We start from the raw sequence: 12,147 nt of genomic DNA, 5'->3' as shown, positions 1-12,147 counted from the left end.
TTTGGTCTGCATGTTTCAGATTTTGCTGTTAACTCTTTGGTAACAGCATTTCTAGCCTCTGGATAGTTTTGGTACTGAGAGTTTTGTCGTTATTTTTCAGGAATATATTGTTAATTTCTTCAGGTTTCTTAAATCATGACAATAAGAATTTTATATCCATAGCATGTTCTGGAAATTGGGTGGGTTGAAAGCATGTACTTCTTTTCCTCTTGCTTTTCTTTTATTAGACATATTTTAACACTGTTTTCCATTTGTTAAATGAAATGTCTTTTGCTACTACTTGTCATTATCAGCTGTCAGAACTTGCCACCTACTGTAACACATCTTGGGAAGTGCTTGTGATGTGTTGGCCAGTGCCTCCACATGCCCAGCTGGCAATCCATGGGCAGGGAGGCTTTCCCCCCTAGAGTTAGCAGTTACAAAACACTTCTGCCACTAACATTGACAATATGAACATATTTCTGTAGAAATGCTAATTGCTGAGCAGGGAAAAACTGTTTGGACAAAATTAGGTTTCTAAGCAGTGATGAACTGAATTCCATAGTTTGTCTTCTTTAGTAAAATTTGAGCAGAGTAGAAGTTGGCAGTGATGCTTGATCTGTGGTAGGGAGCATTGTTTACAGTTTCAAAAAAGAGAAGTTCTTAGTTTGCCTGGTTTTGTTTGTTTGTTTGTTTTCTAAAGGAAAGTCACTTTTTTTGATATGACAAGAGGTGTCTGTTCACTGAAAAAGGGAGATGTGTTCTTTGTGGTATTAAATATTATAACCTAATCTTTTTTTGCCTCAACAGGTATACAAAGCTCGGCTATGCGGGTAACACTGAGCCCCAATTCATTATTCCTTCATGTAAGTATTGGTGCCTTGGGCATGAATGCTGAAGTTGTGCTTTAACATGCTCTAACAGGCTGTGTAAACAAGGCATTAACATGAGTAATAAGAAAAGATCTCTCAGTGATGACACAGTGGCAGTGTGGCTCCGTTCTGCTTTGCTAGGGATGCTCAATTTAAAAAGATACATTCATTAAAACAAGATACTACCACTTCAAGTTAATTTGTTGGGAGTTAAAATCATGTTGAAATTCAGTATTGTGGCTATGTTCACTTTTTAGAAGGTTCTTCCCCTGTTAGTGGTTTATCTGGTAAAACTTGATTATAAGTAGAGAAAAAAAACGAAAATTACATAGTTTAATGTCTTTAGGGTTCAAACTGTTACACTTGCCAGGTATGTCAGTATTGCAACTATGTGGCTTTACTCTGTTTTGCAAATAGACCAAGAAAACATTTCCATTTTTCTCCCGTGTAGAATTGCTTATTTTCTCTCTCCGTGTCTTCTGAGCTGCTTCTCCCACTTGAAGTGATACAGCTCTGCTCTAGAGTGGAACTCACTCAGCTTCCTTTAGAAATGCTTCACCTTTTGACCTCCTACACCACTTGGCAGTTTGTCATTGTTAATGTGTGCCAAAGTAATCACGTATTACATCCTGGTGAAAAGGAATAATTAGCACACCCAGTTTTCCTTGTAAATACAACAGGAAGAAGGGTGGGACTACTACTAGTTCAGCGCGGTCACTGTAAAATAGAACTTGGTCGTTGTTTTTCTAGGAAACATCCTTCAAAAAGCAATTTACATGGAAAGCTAAGGCTAATCCACTTACTTGTATGGAAACAAGAGGATGCATTAAGAGAATCCTGTCGAGGTCTTCTGTTTTGGCTTCTAACATGTATTTCTTAGCCTGTTTGGTTTTCCAGATGAACTGCATTCAGTTTATCTCAGTGGCATATAAAACACTCTACAGCTGCTTTTCAACACAAAAACTAGTTTTAACATTAGACATTAAAAAAGTTACTGAACCATTGGAAAAACCCTTACATTGCTCTTTAAACTTCATGGCAGTCATTAAAATTATAAATGGGAAAATAGTTCTTTTATTTCAGATAAGTAGAGTTTACATAATTTTTCTGCATCTTTAGCGTTATTTTATTTAATGTTAAAATCACTTTCTTGTTCCAAAAATGGGAGAAGAAATATCATGACACTTTAAACAAATTCTGGGAATGAAATGACCTGTCAGATCATTAAGTAGTGTAATTTATACAGCAGGGATGCCATTAAAGTAGAAGAGAAGGGGGAGAAATGAGAATTTCTGGTACAGTGTGGTGCATTTATAAAAAGGGTGCTCAGTCAAGATGCTGCTACAGCTGAAACAGTCCTTGACTGCAATTCTGTCCATAAACCCAGCATTTTTCTCATTTGTACTGTAATCCCAGTTAGATAATTACACTAACCACAGGAGTTTGTTAATCCTCTGCCTCAAATGGAATAAAATAGCATTGTGTAATCCACATTAGAGAAATGAAAACAGTAGAGCAGTACCTAGTTTCAAAGTAAAATGTTCAAAAATTGTGGATCTCTTCAAAGCACTTTGGTGCCTTTAATTTGCTTAATATTAGCCCCAGTGGAAAAATGGTTTGGTTTCTCCTTTGGCTTCCAACAGTGGTGATTGCATTTTATCAGTTTGATTCTCTAAAATTGGTGTTTGCTGTAAAACAGGTTGGAGCAGCATTCCTCCTGCCTTGTTCACTTGCAGCTTATCTTATTCACTCCTGCTCTTAACAGTTTTTTATCTCCTTGTGCTCTTGATTTAATTCTGAATATACTTCTGTAGAGATGATAAATGCTTGCATGAAAAGCAAAGTAAATGAGAATATATTGGGCCAGTTTTTTGAAGAGACTTGAGCTCACTGCTTTCTTCCCTGGTTGCTTTTTAGATCTTAGATCATTAATTTTGCTTGACTTTTATTCACTTAATCTGTTTTTTCCTGCTGGATGTTAAAATAGGAGTCAACTTCTTTCCATTACCCAGTAGTTTGCTTAATTTGTCATCTATTTCAGTTTGTCTGAGATAGTTGATGGCCCTTTCTTTGCCTTTAAAAGAGAAGACTGGCTCAGGTAATGTTTCAGCACAAAAATTGATTTGATGCAAATAAGTTCCCCCTTTTTTTTTTTTCTCCCCCTCTAAAAGCTCTTGATTCTTATGCCAAGCAAACCAAAGGCAACTGCTCTGAGTACCCCTGGAGTGCTGCCCATCCTCAGACACTGCAGTAATCTAGCTCTGGTTTCAGCAAGATTTATTTTCCTGTTTCTATTTTCAGGATGTGGTTCTTGATTCAAGTTGTTGCTGCTAATTTGTGCCTTTCAAACTCAGGGTTGGCCAGGTTAGCCTCAAGGTCAGCAAAGTACTGAGACTTGTTTTAAGGCTTGTGACAGGGTGAAACTAGTTGGACTCCAAAGTTACCCTAAACCTGTGGCAGGTGATGGATTTGACTTGAACATTCTTGAAGATAACACACATCTGGACAGAAAAACTTCCCCAGATATGTAAGCTCTGTAATGGTGACCTGAAAGTACTGGTCAAGATTGTTGTTTCCACTTGTAGCAAGGACTTGCCTTGTGACATCTGTCCCCACGGTTTTAGCTTCTGCTTCCCATCTACCCACTGTGCTACGTGGCTTCCTCCAGCCTTTGGCTTCCTCTCTTCTCTCCTGTAAGCAGCTACAGAAGTTGCAGTATGATTCAGTTTTCTTCCTGAAGAGCTCAAAATAATAACTTTTGGTTTACCCTGTTCAGCCTTTCACAACCCTGAACTTCTTAGTTTCTCTGCTGTGTGGGAGGAGGATGGGGAGCACCAGTGAACTCATGGTGCTTTACCCTAACAAGCTGCTGATGTCCAGATTCTGTAGCTCTCCTGCCCTGTGTCTGTTGGGCTTGGGGTTGCAGCAGCTGTTTTCACAACTTTTTCAAATTCTAGTTACGAACAAACATAACTCCTTACTGAAGGGGGCAATTAGCAAAATACTTCTGCCTTGGAAAGAACTTTTGGATCACAGCCTCTGAATAGTTGAGGCTGATGTTAGTGCTTCTTACATATATGAGTTCCCTCATTTGTGTAAAGGATTGTGTGTAAAAGCAATCAATAGGTCTTGAAAAAATACAGCAGATACTGCTGGTGCTGCAGCCCTGGTAGCCAGGAGGCTGATGCAAAAGATGAGAGGAACATCTGTGTTCCTGTGATATCTAGTCACTGATTCCTCTTTCCAGCCTTAGCCAGTATTTGTCTGATAAAATTTCTTTATTTATCATGAGTAATTGTCCTGGAAATAAATGAGCCAAGAAAAGAGCTCTTAACTTTAGCCAGTTATTCCTTGAAGTGACAGAGAGATTTATAGTGTTTCTTGAATGAAGTTTCCCATCTTATTCTTAACTATAAGATAGGAGAAGGATTTAAAGGGAGAAATTAAACACAGACTTCATGACAATTTGTTTTGAAGCATCTAAAGGTGCATCATGTCATACAAATTTCTCTCCTTTTAAAAACACTTTTTATTTCTGTCCAGTTTTCTTTTTCTGTATGCCTCACATTCTCTCCTGCTTCTTCCTTCCTACCTTCTTTTGTATGTGTTTTTTGCTCTAGTTCCTCTTCAGTCCTTTTTGTGTGCCAATTCTTGTTTTCCTAATATGTCCAGAAATCAAATTAGTGCAAGTGAAATAAAACATCCATTTATATAATGGCAGCAGGTTTTCTTTCTTGCTTTTTATGCAACTGCTGTAGCTGCATTGTTTTTAAAATTAGTGGAGTGTGCAGAAAATTAGCACATTGGAATAAAATGAGATCTGTAGGGATGCCCCATTTTAGTGATTCTTATAATAATGTAATGATTCTTATTATATAATTTTATCTTTCTGATTGTATGTTGAATGTCTAACAGCTAAATTTGTATTTTGGTCTGTATTGCATTAACTTTATAAGCCCAAATTATGTTTACCTGTGATTGGAATTCAAATTATGTGTGCTTTATTTAGCTTTTCTATGCTTATACCTGAAACAAAGGATGCATCCTATTACAGGGTGTCCCTGTTTTTCAATGTTGGTTTTCCCTTTTTAGTGCAGGATATCTGATGTATAATATTGTTTGTGTTCTCTGTTAAAGGTATTGCTATCAAAGAGTCAGCAAAAGTGGTGGATCAAGCACAAAGGAGGGTTTTGAAAGGTGTTGATGATTTAGACTTCTTTATTGGGGACGAAGCAATAGAAAAACCAACTTATGCAACCAAGGTATGAAGAGAAATGTTTGAAATCCTTTTCCAGTGCTCTTTAGCAAGCATCACCTATACATAAGGAGCTTCTTGAGAATGCTTTTTTTTTGGGGTAACTTTCATCTTACTTGCTTAACAACTCTGATTTAATGGAAAATAAGTTTTGGTATTAGCTTTGTTGACCTCCAGGAGCCTGTGGGAATTTGCAAGACAGTATGTGAACATATATTTCTTTTGAACTGAAGGGAGGCTGGAGGGTGTGAAAGGGAAATATCACATTCTTTGGTGTTCCTTGGCAGCTTCTGTCAGCAGCAGCAGAGTTGGGATACTGGGCTGGGAGGAACCTTTGGTTTATCCTAGTACCACTATTCTGCTGTACTGAGAAAAATGCAATGTGTTGTCTCTGCTGTTCAGGGTTGGGATTGGAATTTTGGATAGGTGTCACATTGGAAGAGGGGAAACGTAAAACAAGGTTTCTTGCACATGTCTATCATATGCTTTTACTGCAGTTGCAAACGATTTTTTTTTGTCTTTCTTGCACATGTCTATCATATGCTTTTGCTGCAGTTGAAAACGATTTTTTTTTGTCTTTTTTCTTTTATTTCCAATTTTAACTTGATATTTTTCTGCCCCAGTGGCCTATCCGCCATGGTATAGTTGAAGACTGGGACTTGATGGAGAGGTTTATGGAGCAAGTAATCTTTAAGTATCTAAGGGCAGAACCCGAGGATCATTATTTTCTTTTGGTAGGTAAAATTATCTTACTTAAGAAATGGTATAAGAATGTGCTGATTCAGGTAAATTGTAAAATACGAATATGAACTTTCTCGACATGGTTATCCTATCTGGATTCTTTACTTTTCTAAAGGTGCCTGAACTGCAAGCATTGTTCTGTCCTCATTTCCCTCCAAATTGCATCTGAGTCATCACTTTTTTCTTCGACTTCTCCGCTGACTTCAATGGTCTCAAGTTTACATTTTTGAGGCAAAAAAAGTATTTGTATGTTTTGACTTTTCATAATTGTAATCATTTTGGTTTTACAGTTCTGCCATCTGGAAGAAGTATCTAGAGCGTGAATTTTCATCTTTTTTTCTGTCAAACTGAAAGGATTGATTGTCATATTTGGGCAGATTAGATCTAAATTAAGGTCAATGTTATTCTGAAGCATCTGCTATTCCTTAGGATTTTATTTAGCTCATTGAAACAGACAATTTGTTTAGGTGTGGCATTTGTAGACCCAAGTTTGGAATCTGAGGTGTTGATCCTACCTGTTACAGAGCATCTAATGCAGCCATCTTCTTGAAGTAGCTATAACTAATCTGAGGTGTTGATCCTACCTGTTACAGTGCATCTAATGCAACCATCTTCTTGAAGTAGCTATAACTAGGTCCAGTTGCTCAAGGCTGTGACCAGCAAAACTGTGAATATCTCCAAGGTTCAAGATGCCATAACAACCTTTGGGCTCTCTGCTAATATTTGACCGTATCTCCAAGGTTCAAGATGCCATAACAGCCTTGGGGCTCTCTGCTAATATTTGACCACCCTCATGTTACTTTTTTTCCTCCTGATACCTGCTTAGGATTTCCTGTGTTGCAGTTTGTCTCCACGGCTCCTTGTCCCAACACCTTTGTGAAGAGTCTGGCACCTTCCTATTACATAGTTGATGCAATGGAAGAGTGTAATTTTTGTTCTCAAATATTTTGTAGCACTATCCAAGACGCTTCTTCATTCTAGAGACTTATTATTAAGTATGTTTGATATTTCAATGAAAACTACACCATGCTCTCACAGCCTATTGTATGTTGTTGCCACTTTCTCTGTCGAGTATATTTCTACAGCTGAACATGTCAATTTGCTTTATAGTGATTGTCTGCTGGAGGAAAACAACTCCCTGCACTGAGAAACCTTAAAAATTGGCATTATCTGAATGTGCTAAACTGCATCCTTTGACATATTTTGATTGATAGTCCTTGATTCTCTCAAGTGAAATCAAAAGTTGCAGTGAGCCAAGCAGCCCACAGAGGGGCCTTCAGTGTAAATTCTTAAGCAGTAACTGCTGTAGTGTTTTTATTGCACTTCTGTTTCTTTTTTTTTAATGCAATTTGCATAAATTCTTAAAAACACCCTTTGCACATGACTATTTTTACATGCTATTGTTGGTGGATGACTCATCTTTCAAAACTCAGTTTCTGTTGGTTGGTTTTTTTTAAAGTCAAGTGTTTGGTTTGAATGTAAGTATTTTTTTTTCTTGCCTCACAGACTGAGCCTCCATTAAATACTCCAGAAAATAGAGAATATACTGCTGAAATCATGTTTGAGTCTTTCAACGTTCCAGGGCTATATATTGCTGTTCAGGTAAGGGCAGGGCTGTTGAAAGTTAGAGCTGCAGCATTTCTCCTTGGGCTAAAACTAATTTTACTATGAAAACTGTGTAAGTGATGTTTGGAATACTTTTGTGTACTTGTGGTTAGCAGTTCCCCCACTGCATGTTTGACATGCACTGATTCTGTGGGCAGTTAGGTTCTGTTCCTGTGCTGCCTGTAACCAGTAGAGTATGATATCTCTTGTATCATAGATAGATAAAAACCCCACACCACATCATGATAATTGTACTCATCCAATAATTGAATCCATTTCAATGTGAAGTAACAAAGAAGATGTTTGAGGATGGCTAATAAAGCATCAGGGAGGAGCCAAAAGCTGCATTTGTGGAGCCTTTCTTTTATCAGCTCTTTTGTAGACATATATAGTATTAAATCACTTTCCATGCTGTGAATTCCCAAGGGTGTCAGTCTAGGTGGTGTTGGGAGGGGTAGTGGGATGTGCAGTGCTAAATTTGGGTTTGGTGTGGTTTTTTTTCCCAAGGCTGTCCTTGCCTTAGCTGCATCTTGGACGTCAAGACAAGTAGGAGAACGAACACTGACTGGCACAGTTATAGACAGTGGTGATGGTGTCACTCATGTTATTCCTGTGGTAAGTATACTTCAAAACTACAGAAACAATTTAACTGGAGAACACTTGGTCTCTTAACTTTTCTGAAGTGCACACCTACATAGACTGAAGCCTAGCTAGGAATCTTCAGAAATGTCCAATAATTTCCAGGGTTGTGGGTGTGAGTTTTAGCTTATTTTGTAGTGCTAAAACTCTTGAGGAACTTCTCTGCACCTCGAGTTTGTCTAGGCATATTGTCTTTCAATGATTTACCTTAAAAAGTGATTCACCAAGGCTGTGCTAAGTGATGGATGAAATTGCTTTAGCACATTTCCAGTTTGCTTCGCTGGTAAGAGTGAATGTGCCATTTACAACATTCAGTCCAAAAAGTTTGGAAAGTTTTTTTTAGTTGAAGTCAGTCAGTAGAAATAATACAAAGTACTGAGGCAGATTTAGCATTGTTTACAGTTGCTCTCCATCTGTTGTCCAGCTTTCAGTAGTGTGCTATCATGCATCAGCCATACAAGCAAGACCAAAGTTCCTGCCTAACTGAAAAAAACCAACCCCTAAGGTTATTTCATGTTGAATATCTGTGCCAGTAAATCAAGTTGCTAAAAGCAAAAGCTTGTGTGATGTTTTATTAAATAAAACACAGCTGCAGTTTCTTCACTGTCCAATTACTGTTTTTACTGCAGGTATGGATTTCCTTTTGCCCAGCTACCTATTTGAAATTTTATGATTGGAGTGTTTAATGGTGTTCTTCATTTCAGGTGGCTGGTGGTAGATCTCTGCCCATCTTTCCTTGGGAAATTAACTTTGTGTCTACATTCAAGATGCATTTGTGTTTTCAAAATGAGGATGGATTGCAGTTTTTAAGACCAAAATCTGTAAAAAGCTTTATCATGCCACAGGAACATTAATTTTTGTAAAAATTCTTTCTTATAACAGATAGTGGCTTTGATGGTGATCAAACATATATGCTGTGATGTAGCAATTTCTTATTGATATTGGTGGAACATAGTGGCTAAATCTTTGTTCAGACTGTTCATATGAGATGGCATATTTTTAATAAGACTTAGGAAACAATTGGCATTTCAGACCTTCTGTAGGTAAACTTTTACAGTTGTACTTAGTAGCTGAAATTACTGTTTAAAAGAGTTGAACTTTCCCTGATTTGTGGGTTTGGCTTTTAATTGAAGTAAGAGTAGGTATTCTGTATCCCTTGAAGCATTAAGCTCCTTTGCAGAATGCCATTTATTTGATTTCTGGGATTTTTAACCATGTTGAACAAATTGACAACAATGGTCTACCACTTCTGTTGTAAATAGATGAAGAGAAATTAGCAAACACTTTTCTCTGTAGTCAACCTACCAATAGTGGTGCTTATTTTATGACATTATTTTCTATGTTGGTAAGAAATCTTTGGCTGAATGTAAGGTGTGTGTACGTATGGGAAATTTTAAGCAATTAGTGTCAGTGTGATATGTGGATTCATCTGTTTGGGTGCAGCAGGTCTGGTGAGTTGAAGGCCAGTCTGAAGCACTTGGTTTCTGTGTTTAGACCAGGTATTTTTAATGTGTCAGTACTGGTCCCCAGGACAAGTGTGACTTTCAAGGGTAGGCTGATGGATGAGTCTGGGCCAGGCTGATGTTCTAAGCAGTCTCAGTGAATGTGCTGAAATGATGCATTTTCTCCCTGCTTTCAGAAAATTAATTTTGGTTCATGTGGATTGTAACGTCTTACATCAGTGGCTGTGACTGCAGGGCCACATCATTTATTCTAAAATAACATTTCACCAAACAAGGTCCCTTGACCTTTTTGGTAAGAGTAACCTCATTTTGAAGAGAAAATAAAGGACAAGGAATAGTGAGTATAGTGATTTGTCTGCCTTATGTCCCAGTGACCTTTCTGTTCCTCCTAACCTTGTAAGAATTACGAACCAATGCAATGCAAAGTAAAATAAGGCTACTGTGAAGAATTGGATTGGTGGTAATTGTGAGCCAGGCCTAAAGGGCTTCAGCCTCACAATCCTAGGTATGGGATAGGAGTTTAGACTCCATGTTTTTCTCTCTCTCTCTGCTGAGCTTTGCTGAAGGGAATTGTTGTGAGTTTTTCCCTGTTCATTGTGTTTACAGGCTGAGGGATATGTGATTGGCAGCTGTATCAAACACATTCCAATTGCTGGGCGAGATATAACATACTTCATTCAGCAGTTGCTGAGGGAGAGGGAAGTAGGAATTCCTCCTGAACAATCCTTGGAAACAGCTAAAGCAGTGAAGGTAATGGAAATATTGCAGATATCAAGCTCTGATATAAAATGACCTTAATATCTATTTTTAAAGTATAATAATGCCTTAAAATCATTGTCCTTCTGAGCAATGGCACTTTGTGTCTAAATAATATATGTCTAAATAATATAATAACATAGCTAAAATTTCAGGTACACAGTTGGGTTATATTCAGTTTGGCCTAGAATTTCACTCCTTACTTACAGTCTCCCCTTTCCTGTTACCATTATTATTGTTATTATCCTTGATGCTGTGATTATTGTGATATTCTGTAGGAAATGCTCTTGCTGGGACATGTAATATAAAGAGCTGTAATTCCACTTTTATTCTTTCTGAATGTCAATATGTTCTTTATGGTACTACAAAGCTTTTCTGAAAGACATTCAGCTTAAAGTACACTTAAGCTTTGTTTCTGTGGCAGTTCTTCAGCATACTTTAGAATTAATTTCTCACAATCGTACAAGTTTAGAGGAAAAGCAGAAAAAAGTAATTTAGCTCAGCAAGAGCTTGCAGTGCCACACAGAAGTGATCTGTAGTGGGAGAGCCATTATCTACCTGTGTACAGTAAATGTCAGTTCAGCTGTTTTGAGGACTATTATTTTTCTGCCAATTTAATACTTAAAAGTTAAAATTACTACACTTTTTAAAATTTCATACCGTGTTCTCTGCTATACTTTAGGTACTTCTAACCATACGTGTTCAATTTTCAGGAACGCTTTAGTTATGTTTGCCCTGACTTAGTAAAAGAATTTAACAAGTATGACACAGATGGTACAAAGTGGATTAAACAGTATACTGGAATTAATGCTATCTCAAAGAAAGAATTCACCATTGATGTTGGCTATGAGAGATTCCTGGGGCCAGAGATTTTCTTCCATCCTGAGGTAAGTCGATTTGAATCGTCTGTACTTTGTGGTTTAGGTGCATTTTAGTTGATAGCATATAAATTCTATTTGCAAACTTGTAAAGGAGTTACCCTGATATATTTCTCCTTATTTATAAAGAAATACCAGTTACTGTAAGTTAGCAATAGCTTTGGTTCTTGATTACTGCTAATCTTAATCACCCTCTACGACTCCCTGACAGGAGGTTGAAGTCAGGTGGGGGTTGGTCTCTTCTCCCAGGCAACCAGCAGCAGGACAAGAGGGCACAGACTCAAGCTCTGCCAGGGGAGGGTTAGGTTGGATATTAGGAAGAGAATTTTTACGGAGAGAGTGCTCAGGCATTGGAATGTGCTGCCCAGGGAGGTGGTGGATTCACCATCCCTGGAGGTTTTCAAGATGAGACTGGATGTGGCACTTAGTGCCATGGTCTAGTAACCACAGTAGGGTTGGACTTGATGATCTTGGAGGTCTTTTCCAACCAGGTTGATTCTGTGATTCTGTGATTTATGCAAATTCAGGTTGATAGATGAAGCACTTAAATGGCAGCAAAAATACCTAAATTAACTGTTTCCATTGTTACTTTTCATGACATCTCCAGTGTAACAGAATGATTCTTCTCTTCCCTTTTTTCCTCCTTTCCTTTGCAATGTGTAGTCCTCCTTGTTGACTTGTTTTTATTCTTGATTGTAGTTTGCTAATCCAGACTTTACACAACCAATCTCAGAAGTAGTAGATGAAGTTATTCAGAATTGTCCCATTGATGTTAGACGTCCTCTATATAAGGTCAGTAGCTACAATGGTTTGGTTTTTATACTGGTTTTAGAAGAATTGTGCTTTGCATTGAAAGACATATTTGAAACTCTAAACCCCCACATTAACAACAGCAAAATTAACCATTTTTCTAGAGATAAGTCCAGCATGCAGAAGACTTTGCTGTTCACTTGTTCACA

General features: G+C 37.7%; 1 protein-coding gene across 1 annotated transcript; it reads left to right on the top strand.

The window, feature by feature from the left end:
- Positions 1-789: 789 nt before the first annotated feature.
- Positions 790-11,980, top strand: LOC103800028 (actin-related protein 3; the record flags this gene model as incomplete). Its single annotated transcript, XM_009072389.1, has 8 exons — positions 790-845; positions 4,989-5,113; positions 5,730-5,840; positions 7,354-7,449; positions 7,960-8,067; positions 10,161-10,304; positions 11,024-11,197; positions 11,888-11,980. Coding segments are annotated over 8 exons (907 nt in total), but the record flags the coding sequence as incomplete, so codon positions are not given.
- Between the last annotated feature and the right edge of the window lie 167 nt (positions 11,981-12,147).

The sequence above is a fragment of the Acanthisitta chloris genome, unplaced genomic scaffold (genome assembly GCF_000695815.1).
Source record: "Acanthisitta chloris isolate BGI_N310 unplaced genomic scaffold, ASM69581v1 scaffold29943, whole genome shotgun sequence".
Lineage (NCBI taxonomy): Eukaryota > Metazoa > Chordata > Aves > Passeriformes > Acanthisittidae > Acanthisitta > Acanthisitta chloris.
Note: the sequence above shows the minus strand (reverse complement) of the source record. Positions and strands in the feature narration are given on the sequence as shown.